Here is a 23,389-nt window from a genome sequence, read left to right as displayed (position 1 = left end):
ATGAAAAAAAAAACAAAACAAAAGAAAAACCATTCATATGATTAATCGATTTAGATATCAAAAGAGAGAATTCTAAACTAACGAAAATTGAAAAGTGGAAAAGGATTATCTATGTTCTTTTGTCTCGCTCAACAAGAAACCAGAGAGTTGAATTTCGTGAGGGTACGATGTACGAATCTGTCGGAGAATCTCATTATCAATTGTCAAGTTGTGATCACAGATGTCAAGCTTGCGCTGAAGTTTGTCACGATCATTGTCCAGCTTTTTCCTACTTTCTTTTGCCTTGTCTGCAATGAAAACAATCCAACGATTTAGAAAAAATATGATCAATTTTCATATACCAAGTTGATTTTCCAGACTCAAAAAAGTTCCTTTAAGCATCATGAGCTCTTGGTGGAGTGCATGTTGAGCTTTATCATTGCACAGCTCAATTCCAGGGCGTAAGCCACGTTGGTTCTGACGAGAAAGTGCAACTTGAAGAGGTCCACTTTTTTGTCGCAAGCTGAATGAAATTTCCTCAATTGCTCCATCGGCGTTTTTGATTTCTTTGTCCTTGCCGTTAACCTGAAAAAGTTGTGTAATAATGTGCATTTTATACAGAGGTTGTAAATTTGAATCCGATTAGTGATAGCTAGAAAAATATTTTTGAAAACATGGAAATCCTAATAAAGTGAGCTTTTTTTGAAACTTTGTTGTAATGGAGAGAAGTTTATTGTATTTATTATATCTTCGGATACAAAAAACATTAACGATCGTTCACTCCATCTTGATATCATGAAAAACCATCTACGGACTACGGTCCTAAACATCGAGACAGTAACAGGAGTTTGTCCTCGAGTATTACCCAGAGATCTGGAGTTGCATAGTAATATTCCAATAAAAGGTGTTGAAAACCAGGTCTAGCCAACTTTTGACGTTTTCTAATTTCAGTTCGGAATATTATAGAAATTCACTTGTGAGTACTAGACTACTTAAAACTTAGTGTATCTCGTTTAAGTAACCCTTACGTTTTATACTTTAAAAGCTAGAAGGTAATATTTTGATACATTGTACCTAAAACCTGCCGTATGTGATTAAAACTCAAATAACATAAAACCCCTCCAAACCTGTGAATGCAAATTGTCCTTCCATTCTTGCCAGTTTCTGACAGAATCTTTCAGAAGTGCTTCGACAGCGATTGCCTCAGTGCGCAGCTGATGTGCCATTTCACGAATTGATTGACACAATTTCTGAAAGTTTTCCTCTCGCGTAGTTCTACCCTCATATTCCCCACCTGCCCAATTTTCCTACTGTGAACTCTTGCCCTTGCCGCATAGTTCAGATTGTTTCCGGTGTTTTCAATCCATTCTGAGTATTCACTCATTCGTTGCAACGGTGCTCCTTCTCTGGAAACTAAGTTTATATTCATAATGATAATGGTAAAGTGTACCTGAAATCCAGACGATCACCATCAGGTGTTCGAATAACTGTTTTAGTGCCATCGGCTCCAATTGCAACCGACTTGTGATCTAAGCTGATGGCTTCTTGTTTCAAAGTCAAATCTCTCAACAGATTTTTCCGGGCTGATTGATTAACCTCAAGCTGACGTTCCACTCTTTCACCTATTTCTTTCATCTGCTTCATTGTATCAGTCATCAGCTCTTTCTCCTTATGCAACTCCATGTCAACTCTATCAGAAGTGTGATCCCCTACTTGAACTTTCTTACGACGAACTGCAAGGCAACTCTCATTGCATCTCGACGATCTTCCAGTTATATCCAGACACAGTTGAAGACGGCGATAACATCGGAGAAGATCGTCATGCTCTTCTTTGACGTCAGCGAGTTCTCTGAAGTATAATTAAACTAGAACTTGGCATATACCACGCTGAATGTACCTATCAATTTCACCACTCCAATATTTCAAGTCCTTAACTCTTTGCATCAGCTGTTGAGTAGTTTGTCCCTGCATTCGGGCTGCTCGCATATTAGCTTCCTTGACGGCGAGCCGTGCCATTCGCACAATCTCAATAGGATCATCGTACTCTGTTCTCTGTAAATAAAATCATTAGCTGAAAATATTCCCATGATGATGTTCATATGTTGGATCAAATTGGCTTCGTTTAAAACCAAAAAAAAAAGGGAAAAATACAAAAGCTCACCCGTGACATTGCTGAAAATCTCAGGACTATTGTGGCAAACGGCTCCCAAGAGAAGCTCTATGACCAACTGACTGAATATCTTGCTTGTTGTGAAGTTTGCCAAAGGTGTGTCAAGCGAAGCACATATCCTGTGGAGACTGCCCCTTGACGTCAATTTCACACCTCATCGACTTTTCGAATATTTCTTCGACTCCCCATTACCAGTAGGTAGTGCTTTACACTTTTTCACAAATAAATTTCAATAAGTCTGAGAAATGAAGCATTTTAATGTCAAAAAGCTGAAGTTGAATCCGAATTACAATTCCGAGAGGACTACACCACCGCTGGCCTAGAATATTTTGCTCGGCCCTCGCACTGACATGAGAATCTTGGAATTCATTAAAAAAATATATATATTGGAGAAAAAGAAAAAAGATGAATTAGGTTAAAAAAAAGGAAATTTGAAAATATCCGGGAAAAAATGTCACATAAAAAATACGATTTTTAGGAATGGCAACATGTACATTTGAAAACCGGAAAATTCCGTGTGTTAACTAACTGCTGTGCGAACGGCGGAAACGCAATGGGCAATAGTGACGATTTGTTGATCCTGCAATAACGGAAAAACGTGCAATTTTCAGTATTACTGTACTTACTTATGAACTAGAAAAACCCTGAATATCGAATTTGCTAGTCATAATTAGAAAAAAGTAGCTAGGTTTTTTTTTTTGAAAGTTTCTTTGAAGGGAATTTCTTGGAAATGGTCAAACTTTTTATGTTATTAGTCTCGAATTGACTATCAAAACCCAAATATGATTATGCGACCTCTCAAACAATTTCAAAAATTTTCTATGCTGGTTCAATATTTCGAAGAAAAAACATAATTCAGCTGAAATTTTTAATTTTGTCGATTTGTACGTTTTACATCATTTACCTACCGACTGAAAATGATCAAAGTAAAAACGCATAATAAAATTGGCTATTTTTTGGGTATTACTAGTTCCTCAAAAAAAAATGAATAGTTATAGACTTGTATGAGCATTTTTTGAAGACCCATTATGAAGTTTGGTATATTGGAGCTATGTGTATAAATGTAATAAAATACTGTTATTCTAAATTGAACTTGGCCTGAAGTGTGCCGAAATCTATAAACTTCTGACATTTTTTGGTAACTGAAAACTGGGATTTTGTGCATTAAAAAGAGTGATGAATCATAAACTACTGAGCTTGATCTGCTGAATTTGCAAACTTACGTGGAATTCTAATTAACCCGCGTCCGTGAACCATCCGCCATTCTTGATCTTCGTCGCGATAGCTAATTTCGTTTTGATAAAACAATTGATTAAATTTCTCTAAAACAAAAACTATAACTTTTTGTTTTTTTTTTCTAAACTCAAGAAATTAACTAACCAACATTGTAGTATTGTTGTACGCGTGGAGTTTGCTCGGCAACTTGTTTCGTAAGGACATCAAGTCGTATTCGAATGTTTTCCAGTCTTTTTGTTTCAATGAAATCATTTGATTCTTCTGCGCTAAAGGAAAACTAATAAAGGTAAATAAGAAAATTAGTGACGTTGACACCTGAGATGCTCCGGTACAACTGGCTGAGAACCATAAAATACTGCATCAGACTCGTTTGCTCGTTTCCGTTGTTGAAGAGACCAAAAAACTGTTTCATGACAACACTGCTCCCACTTTATATCTTCCGGAAGTTCTTGTTCTGGAGAAATAATTTTTTAAAGGCTAGGATTCAGTGATACTCATCTACAAACCTGGATGAAGCTTCAAAAACTCCAATGACTTCTTTTTCAAATCATCATTCAAATGAATTTCCCTCACCCGCGTTCGGCACTAAAATTATTTTAAGTTTTTTTCAAAGTTCCATGAATCACCAAATTACCATTGGGCAGACACTACACGATGATAGCCAACGACCTGCACATCCGGCACAAATACTGTGCTTACAGGTGAGAAAAGTGACTGGCTCATGATTGACTTGAAAACATATATGACACTGGACGTCTTCAAACTCTAGGCTTTCAAAATCCAAGTTTGACAGCATTTCCACAACTTGTTCTTCTACGGTCATCCTTAAAGTTGGATTGAAAAAATTGCGGACAAGAAAGTTAAATTCAGAGAAAATAGTTTAAGCAGGTATTAGATCATCTATCAAAGTTTAGGGCCAGAGACTTATTTTAAATTGGAAAAGGGGAGATTTTGAAATTGTATTATTTTATGTAGATTTTTTTGTAGAAATAATTTAATTCAAAAGGCTTTAAAGCGAATTTTTTCTAGTGTTGTCTCATTATTCAGAAAAAGCAAGTTCGATTTTGTCTCAGGTATGACGGAAAAAGAAAATTTTACATCTTTAAAATTGCCAAAAATCGGCAAAATCACTTTTTTTTAAAACATTTTACGGGCATAGGGGTAAATGCAATGATAAAAATAGCAAACCGACTTTGAATTTCATATTTTTGCAGAATTTTTTGCTTGTTCGAAATTGGAACATCGACTGTGGGGAAATTTTTCAAAAATTACCAATCACATTAATATTATGCTTTTCGATTTTTTCAAAAAGTTTACATTTTGGGAAAATTTGGAAATTTACCAAAACTTTGACTGGAGAGTTTGAAAAATCCAAAACATTTTTTTAGCGTGGGTTATTCTAGTTTTTGGGTACATTTGACTAATATAGTTGACTATTATAAGTGCGTTTACAATTTTTTGCCTGGGAGTCCAAAAGTGAGCTCAAACACTTTTCTTTTGAGAAAATAAAAACGAAATAAAATTAATATCATCAGAAAAATAGAAACGTATTTGCAATGAGAAATCTTTTTAAAAAAAGTATTTTCTGACACTACGTGACGTGACACATTTTGTTAGAAAGGCTATAATTTTTCTGAGAAATAAATCAAAGTTCAACGACCAGAATGCAAAATACAACACACAATTTTTCAAAGCAAGAAAGTTTATGAAAAGAGTGCACAATTTGCGCCACTCTCCATAATTGAGAACAGCAAGAACATGGACCAAAAAAGAGAAAAAAAAGTGAAGTTACTTGAAAAGTGCCTAAAGATGTGCATGTTTTTCTTTCTTTTTTGAAGACTTGCAAATCTCATTTGGTAGAAAAAAAATTGCCGAGGACCAATTGGAGTTTGAGTTAATCAAAGTGGAGCACTTTAAAAGGGCTGATCCTGAAATGAAATTTCGGAAGCACAAAAGTAGCAGGGATATGCCAATGAAAGGATGTTCACAGTTGACTGCGTTCGTCTGTCGTCCGAGAACTTGGAGTGATGGGAGGAAGGAAGAGTGGAAAACAAATCTAGAAAAGGGCATATGAGGAGCACAACCACTTCAAAATGTGTGGCTCAACGTGAGTTGTGCCTGAATCTGTCACGCTTCTTAAAAAAATATATTCAAACTCACCACGGTTCATGTTTTAAAAAAAGCTAGTGAACGAAAAAAAAAACATAGAGTGCTCTATTTTGAAAAAAATTGAGCTCAAGGATATGAAATTTTGTTAGTAAAAAAAGTTGTGAAATATTTATACGTTAAAAACTTTAAAACCACGAGGTTTTTTTTTTCAGAAGTAGCATTGATGGATAGTAATAATTATGATAGAGTAAGTCAAAGTTATTGGCAAGTTGCCAAATCGTCAAAATATTTAACTCTGCATATTCGAAGTTCGAATCTCAAACACTTACAATTTTTTAAACTAGAAAACTATAAAAACAAAAAGTCGTAGAAAAAACCATTATTTTTATTCCAACTTTGAATTTATAAAATTTAGGAGAAATTGGCATTTTCGACTGATAATCCAAAACAGCACTATGACACTGACTTTAAATTTTCCGATTTTTGCGCAAAAATACGGTACCAAGTCTCGACAGGACAGGCATGTATATGTATGTTTAAAAAAAAAATTGAATACAACAATGCTTTTCTGAAATAGATGGAAATGTCATAGAAACGAGAGTAAAGTACAATAATCGCAAAGTGGCGCATCTGGAATAGAGTACCTAAAATCATTCATATTGCAAATTGCCTGAAGTAAGGATTGACGTTATTGTTTAAACTCAACAATGAATTATTACTTCTGAAAACTACTTGAAAAAAAAACCAAAGACACCTAGCAACCCGGCTACAACATCATCGTGTACACATACTCAAATCCTCGTCTTCATATTAGTGAATAAAACATAATCTCTATTTGGACGTAATGATTTGCTAATGGCGATTTTGGAACTTTTTCCTGACAAACGGAAATGACACGGAAAGAAACAAGATGGAGTGACTGGAAACGACTCAAAGAAAGCTATCCGCCAACTTCGGGGAGGATTATCTATGGAATGGAAGGAGAAAGAAGACGAAAAATAGAGAGGAGGAGCCAGCTCTTTCTTGATTAGGACATTCCGGTTCGCGGGTACTTTCACAGCTTTCTGAAAGAATGAGAAGTCATTCAAATCTTCTCTGAATAATTGAAACCCGCTATTGTGATACTGAAATTGGAAAGCCTGAAAAGCACAGAAAAAGGTAGGTTTGGTTTTCTGGTAGATTGTGTTGTGAGAAAATGACACAAAACTCACACAAACTCAGAATTTCAGGGCTTAGTTTCTGACATTAACATGTTGGAGAAATCGAGAGCCTTTGAGAATGCAATGATCGAAAAATGATGTTTACACAATGTGAATCCGACTGATTTGACGAATGAAGAGCCGCCAAGATTTATTCGGATTTTATTTGAAAAAGAGCAAAAATTGAGTTTTCATTAGTTGGTCAAACAAAGAGAATTCGTCAGTTTTTTCTGTTCAAATACATGTGACCATTTCTGTCAAATGCCACGCAGTGGGGGAATTTTTGATGTAGCAATTAGAAAATTGATACCCAGGCCGGAACTGAATATTTCAAAAGGTCGCACGACACTTGGAACCTTTGCACCTTGGGTAAAACTGAATAAACAAATGACATTGTAGACTTCTGAACTCTAACTTGAAAAAATGATAGATCACAGAGAATTTCGAAATAGTAAGATTTAGCGCGGGGTGTTTAAGATAAAATTGCATACAGAAAATGATAAACTTTGAGAAAGTTGCAATTATGATTCGTTTAGTTCTTAGTGTCTTATTTTTGCACTTTTATCGTTTAAACTTTCTTGTGTTGTGCCAGGTTATATGTTTCAATTTTACGTTTGACAATTTTTCAAAGAAAATACATATCAAGTATATAAAGCTACAGAAAATAACATTGAACAAGCAAAAAAAATCAAAATTTTTTTGCAAACCATGCATGCCAATTGATTTTTGTCTTTTTGTTAAGTTGTCTATATTTTATTTAAAAAAATTCTTAGAAAATTTGACAATTTAAAAAAACTTTGGATCAAAACTTTTAGAAAATCTAGAAATTCTTCAACTGCTTTTCTAGTATTTTTTATGACTTTGGACTATGATAAGCAAACTTAATAAATTTAGAAAATGGTGAAATGTGAATTATAAGCAGCAAAAATTTCAGAAAAAAAAGCTCTGTGAGCTTTCAAAGAAAAAATATGTCCCCGTTTGCCAAATTAAAACAAGTTTTATTCAAAATTCATCCGGTGGCTCTTCACTTCTAAATCGCGCAAAAAAGCAATAAAAAACACCGAATTTATATATTTGTGGCAGTTTAAAAGGAAAATTCTACAGTGTAGAAAAACCAGAGAACACGGAGCTTCCGAAAAAAATTGGCGCTGGTAACCAATGCGGTTGTTTCTCATATCTATCAAATACGCCAATGTGGGCACTGAAGATTTTATTTTGCTCGTCGGGTATAAAATTAAAAATGACTTCCATCTGATGTCATATTCTGCTATATTCAATTTAGATCAGATAACTCCATTATTTGTTAATACGATTTTTCTGAAACAGAAGGTGGACTGAAAAATTGCATTACAAATCCAAAAAGCAAATGTCTCATGCTTCCAGTTCAAGTTAACTAAATTGGGATTAGGCACAAATAATCACAAACAACAAGAAAATTATTGAGCTGAATGATAAATTGGGATGATAAATTGTATAAAATTCAATTTTGAAATTTAATTGTGTCAAATTCAAACCATTATGTTAAAATTCGTCTTTAGAGCCTTTAGGATTTGTGGATATATGTATCAACCGAGTTTAAACTCGTTAAAGCATAGTTATTTTTGATGTGTCCGTTACAGACATTTACATATTTACATTTACATATTCTTTTTTTGAATTCAGACACACCTCGCAAATCGTGTGAAAATTCTCAATACAACATAATATTTGCCAAACATTCATTATTCGGACGTGGAAAACAGAAAGGAGAATAAATTTGAAACAGTTGAAAAAATATATATTCAAAGAAGTGAGGGAAACATTTTTTAAAAAGAAAATAAAAAGGACAAGTACAAAAATTTGACATGAACAATTGATCATAGTAATATCGATCCATAGATAAAAATAAAGAGGGACTAATGGGAATGTGGAAAACTGTGAAAGCGAAATATTTTCGATGAACGGGGGTTATTCGGAAAGAGAGACCTGAAAACGTTGGAGGGAAAGCTAGGAAATGACAGTAAGTACAAAAATCGGGGGGCACAAAGTGTTTCTAGTCAAAAATTCTAAAGTTACATACTCTGTTACAAATTTGATTTGACAAGATCTCACCAGTTCATTTTCTCATAAGGATGTTCACCTGTATCACAGTCAATCAAAAATAAGTAACAAAGTTTGGAAAAAATTGAAATTTAATCTATAATATGGGAAACGTTTGAATTTGTGTTTCCATTAGCCGTGAAGTAATCAATCTGTCGTTATTGTTCTACAATGTTTTTGCAAGAAAAAATACGTAGGAGGAACACAGAATAGGTAACTTAAGAGTGATTGGTCGTGAACCGCACTACGAAACCGTCAGAGAAGCAAAAAAAAGGGAAATGGTAATTATGATAGGATATGGTACGAACAGTGGCAAACTTTAAAAGAGAGGGTCAAGAGAGGAAGAAGATAAAGAAAACCACCAGGATGTTTGAAGTCATTCCATAAAAATGGAATGTTGTAACCGGACATGATACAGAAGCACTCGAATTGTTAGGAATATCACTGAATTTCGACGTGTCAGTTTTCACTGTCAGAATCGCCGCCTTTTCCCTGAAAATTTTAAGTTCAATTTCAATCAATGCTTAAACTTCCAACCAACCCTATTGATTTTGTCGTCCAACATACGGAAGAAATCGGCTTGACTGGCACTTTCGACCTCGCTGAAATAAATGGTCTTTATTTTGGAATTCAGATTTTAGTTCCGCCTTTCTTTTCGACTCTTTTCTTCTTTTGAATAAAGTGGAACTGCGGAAGTAGTTTCCGAGAGTTAAAAATAGTGGCTTCCGATTTCAAGATGACGTCAGATTTGTAAATAAGCTGAGGGGAAATTTGGTTTTTTTTCCAAGTCATGAAATGTTCACTAGTATGTTTTTATTTCATGAAGGGTACCCGACAAAATAAACACGTTATAAAATTTTGTTAATTTGTCCACAAATAATTCAGATTTTCTTTTTTAAATGTGACCATAAAAATTAATTCGGATTTACCGGAAAACTCAAAAGAAATTAGGCGTGACCTAAATAGTTTCTCGAAATCTTTGCAAAATTGAAAAAATCATTTAACAAATTGTAAGTTTTATACTTTTTTTACAGGTATATCCAATTATTAGGACCCATTCCACTATTTTTTAGCAAAATACGTTACTCACATGTTTAAGTTATTAAAACCTCATTCAAAGAGTATACAAATTTTACTAAAATTCCAATGCCAAAAGAATTTTTTTAATTCCAAGTTTAAAAGAAGCTTTCAGAAATTGCTGAAAGAATGCTTTTACAAACTATTTCTTAGATTTTTCACAAAAAGTCCCCTAACAAATACAGATCTCAAAACCTTTTCCTACTGATTTTTCATTTTATTTATTTTTGTTAAACTAACTCCACCTGAAGTCCAAAAGTAAAAAATTCAATTAAACATAACCGGCAACTCACATGATTGGCTTTCCAGCAATTTGCAGAATATTTCCGTTGTTAGCACTTCGCAGCTCTTGAGCTGGAGCGCGATTCGTTGGTGTCGGCTTTTTGGGAAGTGGTTCTAGAAAATTGATATTAAACAAAGATAACGTTTTTATAGCCACATACCTGGAGTCTTATCAACACTTTTGCGGATATCTTCGGTAGACGACGTGCGCGAGAAGTGACAGCCCATAACGTCGCTAAACAGCCGAATGAGAAATATCAGATGAAACACTGGAAATCAAGTATTTTATTTTCTTTAAAGTTATAGCAAATATTTAATTATTTCAAATGACGTAGAACACAATTGGGAAGAAGAGGACAAAATTCACAAAAAAAAAGGCTATGGGAACTTGTGCAATTTGTGTTGTAGCTCAAGATGAAGCCAGCGATTTTCTTTCGACTCTCTGCTCAGCAGCATATTTGACTAATGCGAACGTGAGCTGTGTGACATGTAAAGGGGAAAAGTGAGAAACGTGGAGAGAATGCTCTAGTTTTCAGCAAATTTTGACAAGTTTCTGATTTATAAACATTTAAGAATGGCGAAATAGAGAATTTAGTAGGAAATATTGCAACGATCAAGTATTGTTACTGGGGAAGTAGCGTCAGTAAGAAAATTTAAAAAATCACTCCAATGGTGTGAAAATGATAAAACAACATAGGAGAACTTTCCAAAACTGTTCTGAATTTTTTTAAAATTGTTTCAAAAAGCGCTAATTGCTTAGTTTTTGTCAATTTTTTGGCCTAAAATTATTTTGGCCTAAAAATTATTCTCGATTTATTGGTCTACTTGTGTTCCAAATATTCATATCAAAACATTGTAGAGATTCGAACATGCAACAGTGCAATAGTTTTCTCAAAAAGTTGCGCAAACTCAAAAATTGTCAAAAAAAATTTTTTTTTCAATTTTTTATTTTGTTATATAAAAAATAAACTACACTCTGCCCATATCTTGGCTCTGCGCGTTTTTGTATGTACTAAATTTTATTTTGTAATTTTTATATTTTTTTGACACAGATAACTCATCATACCAGTTTGAAACAATATGAACATTTAATTTTTTGAAGCCAAAATTTCCCAAAAAAACGGAACGTCTCAAAATAACTGAAGTATATAATTTTTTAAAATCAAATGGATTTCCGATTATTTTTCTATCAGCCAAAACTATAAAAAAGCGGTAAGATTAGCAAGTAAAATCAAATTATTTGAAAAAAGCTTTAAAACTTCACTTAAAACTAACTATATTTTTGATAGAAATTGTTGAAAAAATGCCGGTTTTTGATTTAATTTACATTTTTTAATCTCATAGTACCACCTCCCACCCACATAGTAGATCAGAATTTATGAAAATGATAACAACCTTTTTCTTATAGGATTATACCTAATCTCTCTCTGTCTCTCTCTCTCTCTCTCTCAATTTTATTGTACCCAATTTTAAAAAGCTCGAGAAAAAACTTGTAGTTTGAAACTTATGCTATCTCTATACATGCCCGAACATATTTGCAACTTTATGCTTTTTAATATGATTAATCACAGCTTGTTCAACTGGAAGCATGGGAAATGAGCACAAAAATCAGAACACGATGAGAAGTCGGCGAGATGACACTTGAAGAATCACGTCATAAATATGGCATTAAGCGTCGTCGTCCATTTTTAATTATGAACCCACGCCGTTGTGTGCAACAAATGATGGGAGATTTGAAGTCGTATTCAATGAGAGGCACCTCCTCCAAGGTCAAGGATGGTCAGTGAGGCTTTTAGGAATTTTCAGAGTGAAGCGTAAATGCCCCACAGATTTTGAGAAGTTCGTTCGCAATTTTTTTTCTGTTTCGCGGGAAATTGGTGCTCTCTGACTCTCCTTCGCTTCTTTTTTTTTGGAATCGCTTTGATTCAGCTGACAGAAGTGAAGAAGCACAAAAATGAGAAATGAAGAGAGAGAGTCGAAACAAAAAAGGTGCAAAAAATGGACGTCAAAACACTAACCATGTTTTTTTCTCTTCAAGCTTCTGAAGTTGCCCCGCCCCCATTCTTAAAAGCCAAATTTGAACCGAGAAGAAATATGGTAAAATGACAAGAAATAGGCTGTGAATGGAAATGAGAGAAAAGAGCGACAATCATGACTATTAGCAGCGATTACATGGACGCCGAAGACAAGAAAAAAATGTGAAATGGAGTACTGTAGCTAATTTGAGCGCAAATTTTGAAATGAGAACACAAGCACGTCATAGAATAGGAAGTGGTAAATCCAATAATGAGTCCTTCTGCATGGAAAAAATTGCATCCTGAATTTGATATGGAAAGTATGTATTAGTTTTCTCAAGTTTCAAATTGTAGCTGAAGCTCATTTTCGGAGAAAAAACAAATATATAAAGAAAAAAAAGAGAAAAGAAGACGAATAACGGGTCGGGACAAAGACATGGGTGAGCAGTTCAGCAATTCTTTGCTTGTTGAGCTGAGCTGAGCTATTGAGCCATATTGCTCTATTTTTCTTTTTTTTTCAAAAAAAGGAGCATGTTACCGTGCTCCTAGGCTCCTAGGAATGCTCATAAATTTTTCAGGAAAAAAGTTCTCGAGAAATGTATAGCACTATTTAAGAAAACATCGAAAAACAGAAATGGGCAATCTGGCTAATTGCGATAGAAAGCTTGAAGTACCCCACCACGTCATCCAGGTTACCCTGCTCTTCTGCACCTCTTCGCTAACTTATTTTGTGCACTTCCGTATAAATTGCACTAGGACAAGAGTAGTGGAATATATATGAATGAATTATGGAGTTATTCGAATTAACAAGTGGTGGTGCAACTAAAAATACACAAGATATGAAGTCTTAAAACTTAAAATAGAAAGTCTATTTCTAAACTGACACGATCTTTAAATAAATCAAAAAAAAATGTATGCGTTCGGGGGGGGGGGAATCGAACCCCCGTCGAATGCTTGGAAGGCATCCATGCCGACCATTACACCACGAACGCGTGTTGGCAGCGACGAAAGATAGGTCGTATTTAAATGGGTAAATACTGCGCGGTTACTAGGAAGAAGAATTGGGTTTGTTCACGTGAAGGGCTAAAATCAAACAGTAACTAAAAGTATTTGCTCGAGGTAACATTTTGAACTCTAAATTGTTTGTTTAGTTGTTAAGACAATTTTGAGAAATTAAAATTATTAAACGATAAACAATTTTGTTTGGAAAAAATAAATTACAAGTTTGAAATCAAACTTACTTTGCAAGCGCGTTAATAATATGTTATTGACATTTGACTCTAAAATTAAAAAAAACACACTGAGAACTCAACGTAATTATAGATTAATGAAACTCTATCACGCAATGGTAAAATATGGACTAATTTAACTCACTATTTTTTAATCAAAACTTGCTCTCCGCACTTTTTCATTATTCATTAATCTCATAATCCACTCAATCGTCAGAGACCTTAACACTTGCCAAACAAAAGTGATTCGGCTTTCGTCATCTATTTTAAACAATTATTTTTCTAAATTATAAAAAAATAATAATAAATACTAGCTCAAAGCATATAGACAAACTAAACGGAAAAGAGGGAATAAAAGAAAAGAGGAAAAATAGAATAGGAGCTCTTCTTCTTCATTTTGAATTGGAGCATCATGAATGCGTCTCAATCTACTTCTATTCACCGGAGCGCTTCATTCACACAAATTGCCTACCAGTTATTTAGAACAAGATCTTTGACTGAAACATGTTTTCAATTTTTATATATTTTTAAATAACTTTTACTTTTTCATTTCCTCTCTTTTGTTGTGTTGGATGTGTCGAGATTAATCATCAAAGTAAAAATACTTTCAAGCTTAAAGCTCAATTTCAGTGAATAATTACATATGAAACACTGAAGAAAATGTAGTTATTTTTTTTTAAATAATGTGTCCGCACCCAGTAAAAACTTTGTCTTAAAGTTGGAGCAGTAAGCAAAAAAAGATTATCAATATTTAAAACATGAGTAGACCATAAAATTCGAAGGAAACCTTTTTTTGATTGGCAATTTCAAAAATGTAGCAGAAACTGGGATTTTTCAATTTTCAAAAAACTTTGTAAATTTTTTTTGAATTTTTTCACCACTAGCATTACAACAGCATTAGAACAAAATAATGACAAACGAGCAAATGGCATAATGAAACATCTTCTAAAACACCTAGAATTAGAAAAAAACAAAAAATCGATCGGGCGGCAAACGGAAAAATTGGCAATTGCTTAAATTGAACATTTTTGGCCTTTTTTGCTTGGTAGTTTTTTTTTCGGAAAATTTGGCATTTCTTTATTTGAACTGCAAAATTGAATCAATCCTATAACCTTTTTCTGAAGCTAACATGGAATTAAGACAATTCCACAAAAAAAACTAAAAAAAAATGCAGTTTCCTGTTAAAATTTTTCGACATGATGTTTGTTTTGGCAAAGTAAGAAAATTTCCTGTAAGATGCCAAATTTTTAAAGCAATTTTTTGGCGATTTCGGAAAACCGGCAATTTGCTAATTTTCCGAACATAAATTTTCCAAAAGAACTGCCCACCTTTAAATCGAGGCACATAAATTAAAAATTGTGAAACATTTTTTTTTGGTCATCTCCAAAATTACGACGTAGTAAAATAATAGAATACAGGTATTTTTTTCAAATTTGAAATTAAAAATAAATAAAAACCATCGAACGTTTTGCGGAAGTTGACAATTTACACATGCCAGTGGTTTATATATTTTTGTTTTAGTTTGTTCAATACTTTTAACTTCAAAAAAATTTCTATTATCTGGAAATTGTGCAACTCTTTGCTCACACTTAAATCTACCTGATACAAACGTCATAAGTGGGTAGATGTCAAAAAAGCAGTGCGCTCAGGATAGAAAAAACAAGAAACAACGGGATTAGAGGAGAACGTTGAATTATAATAAAAGGATATGATGAAAGAAGATGAGAAAAAAAAGAAGCGGGGTAAAAAAAAGCGGAAAAAAAATAATATGCCGTTCAGAGGACGGATCTATTGAGTTATCTTCTCCAAATATATGTATTCCGACGCCTCATTTTGAAATTTGCATTCAGCAGACGCGTCCATTCTGTTCAAACCAACAACCTATAGGGAAATGAGATAAATGATCAAATATGATCTGAGAATGTATGTATCATATGCGTTCATCATATGAGCATTAAAAGTCCGTCATCAACACCGGGAAAATAATGACGTAGATTTTTTAATGTTCTTTCAAATAAGAAAACAAAAAGCTCTGTTTCACTAAGTCTACACAACAAGAAACAAACCAAAACCCTGGATAGTTTCACTTCCCATGTTTTGTGTCAACAACAAAAATCAGGTGAAGAACTGCGAATGGTCGTTGAAATTCCATTGGTAGTTAAAAGGGCAAACGTGACCGGGTACAGTTCCCTTTAATTCGATCAGATCGAATTATGACCACTTTGTGAGTAAATGTTTTTGCAAGACGTACGATGAGAAAGAACAACGGGATTCGATGTGATGAGATTGAGAATTAAGTGAAATTTGGGCATGTCACGCAAGAAAAAAGGGCATTGAAGAATTGGGTAATTTAAAACCAATTGTTCTTCAGTTTTAAATCGGATGGTTGTGACAGGGGTGGGCGGCAAACGATATTTTCCGGCAAACGGCAAATGTGGGAATTGCGAGTTTTTTCAAATTTTTTCACGATTTTATGCTGAATTTTAAACAAAAAATTAGAAAATGCTTAATTTTTTTTCGAACTCGCGCCAAATGAATGATAGTCCGGACATATTTTGTTTTCTGGGTAATATTTGATTTGAAACACAATTTGCCTATTTTTCAGACATTTTACCGTAAGAAGAACATGATATCCCGAAAAAAATTGCTGAAACTTCAAAATTTGGTTAAAAATCAATAGTTACACATGCATTTATAACTATTTTTAAGGAAAAAATAACTGAATGAATTACATAAACGGTGTTTTACACATAATATTAGAGAAAAATCAATCAAGAAAAATAATTTAATATGCCTTGAAAACCTTAAAACATAAAAACTAGATTATTCATTTTACTACTGGAAATTAAAAAATACTCAACCTATGTTTATTTACTTATAATAAACTTATAATCGGAAAATATACCTTTTTATATTCTTATGGGGTTTCCATTGAAAATGGGACATTATTTGAATTGTACAGTTTGGCTAGTTATGTGGTGTTTCCGTTAGAAACATCAAAGTTCCTTCAAATTCTTGCTTAATTATTTGAATGCTGAGGAGCTTCAGACAAGGAAGCTCCTCGTCGGGTATGTGTTCGCATAGCAATCCGAGAAGCGACTTCTTACTCAATTAACATAAGCTGACCAAGTTTTGTCTTTTCTTTTCGTTTTTTCTTCTAAGTACTGGAGAGACAGAAGCGAAGAACGAGAAATGCATAATTGAATATTCAGAGAGGAGAAGAAGAAAGGGTGAAGGAGGCAAGAATCACAAATGCCGGCTGTGCGGGACGATCTGTATTTCGTTTCCAAAATCGGAGAGAAAGAAATATGGTTGAGTGGGAGCAGTATCTCTAAAAAGAGAGCGAGTGAGGGGAGGGATAGGACAGGAAGAGAGAATTAGAGGGAGGAAGGTTTTGAAGAAGCTGAGTACAAGACCAAGACCCCACGAAATAAATTTCTTGTCTTCTCCCACTTTGCGAATGAGAATGACGCTATGTATTTTCGGAAAAGAAAATGTGAAGGGGGGAGGAAGGACCAATGTGCAAACATACATCCTTTTTTATTTCAACACTGGGGAGAAAAAAGATAAAATACACAGATACAAGAGAGAACGGGCACCCGTGAAGAGTGGTGTGGGATGAAAAATGTTAGGACAAAAAGCCTACCTGATGTCATGTGAAGGCACGTGACAAAACGAGGAACTGAACTCTCGACGAGAAGAACGAACAAATTTTTGACAGGAAATTTTGAGATTGTGAGAAGAATTATGGTAGATGTGCAAGCGAAAAAATAAAGAATGGAACAAAAAACGGAATATGTAGAATGAAGGATGTTCAGTTAGCAATGGAAACGGACCAGGGGTGTGGAGATGATGGAAGATGCGGCCTCGTTAATATTCATACCGGGAAGAAGCGTTTTAACTAGAAAATAATGTGGCAATAATGTCTTTAAAAATACGTGTTTTAAAGTATCCCGTCTACAATGTCAATGCCGCAAGTTTCCTGTTGCATACATTGCAAATTAACTTATATAGAATTATAACTACTTCTTTTAACAACTATTTATTTTATGTATTTATTGTGTTTAGCTTTATTGTTGGAATACAGACAAAATAGGTACTGCAATTTTGAACACTCATTGCTCAACAGTGATATATTTCGGTTTCCTTTGGTTTTATCAAACGATTGCTTACTGACAAAACACGTGCAAATTATTTCTCTACAATTTTGCAATCAAACACTTTTTTTGGAAACATTAAAACCAACCGTCAAAGTAGAGCAATGGTGGGCAAGTCTAATAGGGAAAATACCGTAAATTTTCTGTTATGTATGTGTATTTAACATTTTTCAGTGGTCGGATTCACGAGCAGTTCTTACTCACAGTTAATTCGTGTTTTATAAATCGAGTACAGTTTATAAATCGAGTTTTGTATATGCACAATGCACATATTGCGACCGAAATTATGCGTGATACTCACATTGTGAACAATTTTGAGGTATTGAAGTTTTAATACATATAAAAACATTTTAGGGACTTTCAAAGCCTACAAGTTCATAACGTTTTTTGGAAGGTTGGAAAATTTTTAACCTAGACAACTGATCAGAATCGTTTATGCTCAAACAGAAAATGAAAAAGTTTTGTATGGTTTGAATGTTTTTACAATTCCTATTTGATTTCAAAAATTCATTACAAGTCGGAAAAATAATCGGTTTCAAATGGAGAAGTGGCGTTATGGGAGTTGAGTTTTGGCGCTGAACTTTATATGGTTAAATATGAGCTTTGAAATGAGATACATAAAGTTGTATCATAATATAAAATTACTAAAATATGATGTTTTACAAAAGTCTTTAAACTGGGTCAAGAACAAAATTTAAAAAATCTAACGCACGTGCCTTTTAAAGATTGTTTTCGCAAAACGACTGTCTGACATTCAAAAAACTATTAAAAACCTTGAGAAAAAGGTAAGCGGAGAAGCATGTGAATTCAATAGGTTTTCAGAAAAAAAGGAATTCCGATCTTCTGACCTTATGCACGTTGATTGAGAAACAAAGAGACCTCATCACGACACCACGTTGAAGAGACATAAACAAAAAAACCAAGCTGAGAAAATGATTAGTCCGACGTCAATGCGCGGGGCCCAAGTGCAGAGGGAGGGGGGAGGACACCCTCCAGAATATGTGACAGGCGGCTGGTGGGAAAAGTGGGACACGTGAGAAAATTGGCTCAGCCAGTTCAGTTCACGCATATTAGGCAAAAACCGCAACAATCAGAGGCAACAGAGACCTTGGTGGCACAAACGGGGAAAAAGACGAGAAGCGGGGGGGGGGGGGGGGGGCAGATTGCAATAGACGGAAGGAATGTTGTTGGCGTGGAAGTTTGAAAAAGGGCGAGGCTGATGGCGGTGCTAGTACTAGTTTTTGGTGTGCCCCCCACCCCGGTCGCCGCCTATTTTTGCTTCCAAAATCCTGCCCTCTCACTTGTCATGTACATATATCTGAGCACAGCCAAATTTTTTGTTCCCAAATATGTTGCCACTGAGCATTGCGGCACATTTCCTTTCACCAAAAAGAAACGACACTGCCCCACATAAAGCGCAACAATTTAATTTCGCCAATCCATGTTTTGTTTTCTTTTTTTCTGCTCTTCTTCATTGGATTGTTTTGTACGCATCTTTCTAGATTTTCTTTTGGAATTTTGTGATGAAATATTTTGGAAAAAATAAGTAATGGGTTGCAAGTAAGATAATTAATCTTTTACTGGTACACTGTTTTTGGGAACTTTGAAGTAACCAGAAGTCATTTTTCATAGAGCGAAAAATCAATGAAATGAGCATATTTCAGAACTATAGGAAAAGTTTTTTTTTTAACTTGTCAACTTTGAAATATTTTTGAAATATTTTCCTATTTTCGAAAATGCATATTGCCCTGCTAGAAATTTTAATTACGAATAGCGATAATTTTTGTGGACATCAAAAATACGGTGTTAGATCAAAAATTCTCAAAATTCCAAAACCTTTTTGAAATTTTTGCTGAGAACAACTTTTGTCAGTACAAAAGCATTTCGGTCAGTGCAGAAACATTTCGGTCAGTGCAAAAGCATTTTGGTCAGTGCACAATGATTCCGGTCAGCGCAGAGAGATTATTTTCCAATTTCATAATTGTTCTACACCAATTTTTTTACAATTTTTTCAAGTTGTACAGTTTTCCCAAATATATTGTTTTGGAATCCGCTATATTTTTGATGACGCCTTTCCACTTTTTTTTTCGTGGAATGGTTTTGATGATACCATTCCACGAAAAAAAGCGCCCATTCGCATTCTCATGTTTTAAGACTCTGTCGTTTCGAAGAAAAAAAAAAGAAGAAAAGGCTAAAACGAATAAAAAACACACAAAAAGATTCAGAGAGTCAATTTTCTGTGAATACCGAAAGACAAAAATGAGGGTAGTAAAAGTCAATTAGATGCAAATTGCTTAATGGGATAAGTGCGCAAATCGTTGCTCTTTTCGGTCGCGCTTTCTGATTTATGGGATAAAAATCTCTAAAACGGGATGCCAGAAAAATAAATGTACTAGAAAATATTTGACTTGAGGGCAAATTATTCGAAATTATTTTTTTTTGTAGCAGTCTGAGTTTGTTGAATTATACAATTTTTAGACTGGTCTTTCAAAAAATATAATGTATGTTTGAGACCAAAAATCGAAGAATTGAGAAACATCAAATGTACTTAAACCACCAAAAGAAATTTAGAACTTGACAACACTTTTTGCTCATATTTTTTATTTTTTGTAATCATCAAGTATTAAAACACAGCGTTTAAAACTAATAAAGTTTTCTGATCATCAAGAATAGTAACATCAACTTCAGAAAAACTCCATGAAAAAAAAAACATCATTTTTAGTTTTTTTCCTAATTAGAGTGAACCGTTGGGATTTGGTAGATAGTCTCAAGTGAGGAAATTTTTTTAAATCTGTCATACTGCTAGAGTGGCAAAATACCATGGTGAAACATGTAAAAACATTTCTGTGCTCAATCTATTAGCACATCCCAAAATCAAATCATACATCATACAAAAGTTTACAAAACTCGGAAGCTATATTCGTGCAAAAGAGAAAAATGGAAAAGTTGTGCAAACTCGATAAGGAAACAAAAGAATTGCGCTTGTGCACTTGGCCACTATGATTAGGTGTATTGTCGTATTTAAGCGGACCTCGAGTAAGGCAACATAGCTCAACAAGATTTTCGAACAGCTTCTTCCTTTTTCAAATCCATTTTTTGTTCAAAAAATCTGCGGAAAAAGATATGACGTCGAAGCCATGCAAAGAAAAAAAATAAGTGAATGCGTAGGGGTAACACAAAAAAAATGAGGAAAAGTAGTTGCAAATGACAGACGTCGGAATCGATGCCAATTGCCTTGTTCGCGACATGCATTCCTATTTTGCAATTGACGAAGTGGAGACAGTTTGTACAGAAAATGTTCTGACAATTTTCATAAAATTCAAGTATGGAAGTTGTGAGAAACTTCTTCCACAAGTCTTTACGTTTCTGTGTGAATATCCAACGTTGTCTGGTAGCGACTTGTACGAATGAAGTGGGGGTCAAGAGACAGGTTTAAGAAAATATAATTTATGGGGCTTTGTTGCATTTTGCAATTCGATTATTTATTAAAATTTAGTCGGTTAAATTTAGATAGTTTCAAATTTTTGAACAATCGGCAGACGGTCATACTGAAAGTCAATAAAATTATAACCAAATAAAACGGTTTGTTACTTTGAAAATGTATTGTGATAGGGGCGGAAGATTTCCGTTTCTATCTATACTACTCACAAGAAAAATATTTCAGCACATTTTTAGAATTCTGAATGAAACCCTCGCCATTCGAAAAAAAAATTATGAAATAGGTCACTACAACGTTTAGCGGTAGAAGAGCATTTTGAAATGGAAAAAAGTCGATTTGAAATTGTTTTTAATGAGATTTTGCACTACTCTAAAAACCCGTTAAGTTGCTCCAAATGTAATGATTGTTAAAGTGTTTAAAGATATGCAGACGTTTTGGAAGCTTTTTGAAATTTTTTTAAAAATTTTTATTCAGTTTTTTGTAAAAACAATTGCAATTTTTCATATTTTTCCGACTTTTGCTAACTCAACGTGCTCCTCTGCTGATAAATTTTCGTAGTGACCTATTTCAAAGGTCCTAATTCTACATTACATTCAGAAGTACAAAAAACAGGAAATACAGTACAAGACAAGGAAGAAATCAAAGCCTGCTCAGGTTTTCAGAAAAGAAACATTTTTAACTCAACTTTGACTATAAAATTATATAATATAAAACATTCAGAAACTAGGGTGTCCCCTGATTCTTGGTCCAATCGGTTCCAATCAGAATGAACTCAACAACATCTCTAATGACGCACAAATTGTTAAGAAATCATGCTTTTGGAAGAAATGGAATAAGTTGTAGTAATCAAACACAATATTGAGTCCTTTAAAGTGCTGACGTGAGTGTGACTCGATATATTGAATAAACTTTTCTAGTTGGAGAGAAAAGAGTATGTGGGGTGGCGGTGTGGGATCGTGGAGTGGGAAAAAACACACACACACACACACGTGAAGGTGAATGATGTATCTGCATTTATGATAACGCTCGATTGATGGATCTGGGTTCCTTCTTCAGCTCAGACTGAGCAAGTGTGGAAAAGCGAGAAATTTGATTTTCGTGTTTGTTTACAATGCTTCTTCCTTTTTTCAAAGAATTGAAGGAGAAAGCTTCGAACATATGCATTCCAGTGTGGTTCATCAGGATAACTGGACAAAAACAAATTTTTACTGGGAACTGAACTTGAAGACTCAAATTTTTACGTTGTAAAAACAGCTGACAAAAAATTTTAGAACTAGAAAAGAGTCGACCTGAAATTTGTTCCGTGTATTTTTCACTATTCCGAGTGCAGTAAAATTGTTAAAAATGTAGTCTTGCGGAGTTTTAAAGGGCTTTTTTTAAATAATTTTCTTAATCTGAAATTTTTGGTCATAAAACTTTTTTTTTATCAGATTGACTTAAAACAAAATATGAAGCTTTTAAAAGAAAGTTTTCAGATTTTTTAGCAAATAAATATTCCCCAAAAATCACACAGAAGCTACTTTTTGATTAACAAAAAAAATTTTCAAAACACCAGACCATCTTTAGTACAGTGCTCCGCTGCCGCAGAATTTTTTAAAATATGTACTAAAGTGCCAATACTGAGAAAAATGAAAGAAAACTAAGATATAAAAGCTACACAATTGTCACGTGCAAGGTGGCCAGATCTTTGCTACAGTTGTAGAAAAAATGCAATCGGAAGAATGGAAAAATTCCATCTAACAACGACGCTTTTCTAGTTTTGAAAAGCTAATGGGCTTTTTGCAAAATGATCAAACAAACACAACAAAGGTTTCGAAACAAATCGATCAATCAAATGTGAAGTGGAGATTGATGTCTTTTAAACTGATTCCTCTGAAAAATCCACAACACAAAATATCTGATTCGATCTTTCAACCCGATGGAATGTACATCGAAATGATTCATAAACAGACAAAAATTGTCTTGAACAACCTGAATACTAGACGAAACATTTCAAGGTTTTCGGTCGCTAGAATCCCGTAGAGATGACACTTTTGTCTACATTCAATAACTGCAGTCTATGTACAAAATGTACACAAATCAGTAACATAACATGTATGCAAAAAAAAATTCAAAAAGATGTTCAGTTTTCAAAAAATGATAACCGAAAATAAAAAATAAAAAATAAACAATGTGCCAGAAAACAAGTCGCATGGCAATTTTTCTTCTTCCAAAATATTTTTGGCAGTCAGCGGCGGCATCCTGAAAAGCGAAAAAATGAAAAATGGTCAAAAGATTTGATCCTTTCAAGTGGGTGGGAAGCGCTGAAACATCCCATTTTTTTTGCTCAAAACTTGAGAACAGTATGGAACCATGTATTGGGAGGAGCCTAATCATACATGTATGATATTTTGCAGAACGAGACAATGCCAGGAAAAA

At 34.0% G+C, this 23,389-nt stretch overlaps 3 protein-coding genes and 4 non-coding genes across 7 annotated transcripts; 1 reads left to right on the top strand and 6 right to left on the bottom strand.

Annotated features, from left to right (window-relative positions):
* Positions 1 to 24: 24 nt before the first annotated feature.
* R02E12.4 (Tektin) lies at positions 25 to 2,426 on the bottom strand. The gene is made up of 7 exons (NM_001365316.3): positions 2,141 to 2,426; positions 1,877 to 2,031; positions 1,430 to 1,828; positions 1,274 to 1,385; positions 1,107 to 1,229; positions 342 to 564; positions 25 to 287 (listed from the first exon to the last, which is right to left on the bottom strand). The coding sequence occupies exons 1-7, from the start codon at positions 2,147 to 2,149 to the stop codon at positions 106 to 108; spliced, it is 1,203 nt and encodes a 400-aa protein (NP_001352248.1). The 5' UTR covers positions 2,150 to 2,426; the 3' UTR covers positions 25 to 105.
* A 77-nt stretch (positions 2,427 to 2,503) lies between these two features.
* Positions 2,504 to 4,220, bottom strand: R02E12.12 (RING-type domain-containing protein). The gene is made up of 6 exons (NM_001368500.2): positions 4,020 to 4,220; positions 3,892 to 3,970; positions 3,701 to 3,839; positions 3,530 to 3,651; positions 3,373 to 3,471; positions 2,504 to 2,729 (listed from the first exon to the last, which is right to left on the bottom strand). Exons 1-6 carry the CDS (start codon positions 4,206 to 4,208, stop codon positions 2,674 to 2,676), a joined length of 684 nt encoding a protein of 227 aa, NP_001355493.1. The 5' UTR covers positions 4,209 to 4,220; the 3' UTR covers positions 2,504 to 2,673.
* Positions 4,221 to 8,398: 4,178 nt separating this feature from the next.
* Positions 8,399 to 10,400, bottom strand: R02E12.5 (Zgc:). Its single transcript, NM_076287.3, has 4 exons — positions 10,293 to 10,400; positions 10,143 to 10,245; positions 9,314 to 9,374; positions 8,399 to 9,264 (listed from the first exon to the last, which is right to left on the bottom strand). The coding sequence occupies exons 1-4, from the start codon at positions 10,357 to 10,359 to the stop codon at positions 9,232 to 9,234; spliced, it is 264 nt and encodes an 87-aa protein (NP_508688.2). The 5' UTR covers positions 10,360 to 10,400; the 3' UTR covers positions 8,399 to 9,231.
* A 2,661-nt stretch (positions 10,401 to 13,061) lies between these two features.
* R02E12.t1 lies at positions 13,062 to 13,138 on the bottom strand. Its single transcript has one exon. It is a non-coding gene; the product is annotated as a tRNA-Gly (tRNA).
* A 5,663-nt stretch (positions 13,139 to 18,801) lies between these two features.
* R02E12.10 lies at positions 18,802 to 18,851 on the bottom strand. Its single transcript, NR_070797.1, has one exon. It is a non-coding gene; the product is annotated as an Unclassified non-coding RNA R02E12.10 (non-coding RNA).
* Positions 18,802 to 18,851, top strand: R02E12.11. Its single transcript, NR_070798.1, has one exon. It is a non-coding gene; the product is annotated as an Unclassified non-coding RNA R02E12.11 (non-coding RNA).
* Positions 18,852 to 22,274: 3,423 nt separating this feature from the next.
* Positions 22,275 to 22,636, bottom strand: C16B8.5. Its single transcript, NR_000947.1, has one exon. It is a non-coding gene; the product is annotated as an Unclassified non-coding RNA C16B8.5 (non-coding RNA).
* Positions 22,637 to 23,389: the final 753 nt, after the last annotated feature.

The sequence above is a fragment of the Caenorhabditis elegans genome, chromosome X (assembly GCF_000002985.6).
Source record: "Caenorhabditis elegans chromosome X".
Classification (NCBI taxonomy): domain Eukaryota; kingdom Metazoa; phylum Nematoda; class Chromadorea; order Rhabditida; family Rhabditidae; genus Caenorhabditis; species Caenorhabditis elegans.
This window is presented reverse-complemented; position numbering and strand designations above follow the sequence as displayed.

Coding starts and splice junctions, on each gene's coding strand:
- R02E12.4 (NM_001365316.3), bottom strand. Junction 1,386..1,429: donor GGTGATCGTCTGGATTTCAG/GTACACTTTACC, acceptor CTTAGTTTCCAG/AGAAGGAGCACCGTTGCAAC. Junction 565..1,106: donor AGGACAATTTGCATTCACAG/GTTTGGAGGGGT, acceptor CAACTTTTTCAG/GTTAACGGCAAGGACAAAGA.
- R02E12.12 (NM_001368500.2), bottom strand. CDS start 4,208: ATGACCGTAGAAGAACAAGTTGTGGAAATGCTGTCAAACTTGGATTTT. Junction 3,971..4,019: donor CGTGTAGTGTCTGCCCAATG/GTAATTTGGTGA, acceptor AAATAATTTTAG/TGCCGAACGCGGGTGAGGGA. Junction 3,472..3,529: donor ACAACAATACTACAATGTTG/GTTAGTTAATTT, acceptor TTTTTGTTTTAG/AGAAATTTAATCAATTGTTT.
- R02E12.5 (NM_076287.3), bottom strand. CDS start 10,359: ATGGGCTGTCACTTCTCGCGCACGTCGTCTACCGAAGATATCCGCAAA. Junction 9,375..10,142: donor ATTGCTGGAAAGCCAATCAT/GTGAGTTGCCGG, acceptor CATTTATTTCAG/CGAGGTCGAAAGTGCCAGTC. Junction 9,265..9,313: donor TGGACGACAAAATCAATAGG/GTTGGTTGGAAG, acceptor TAAAATTTTCAG/GGAAAAGGCGGCGATTCTGA.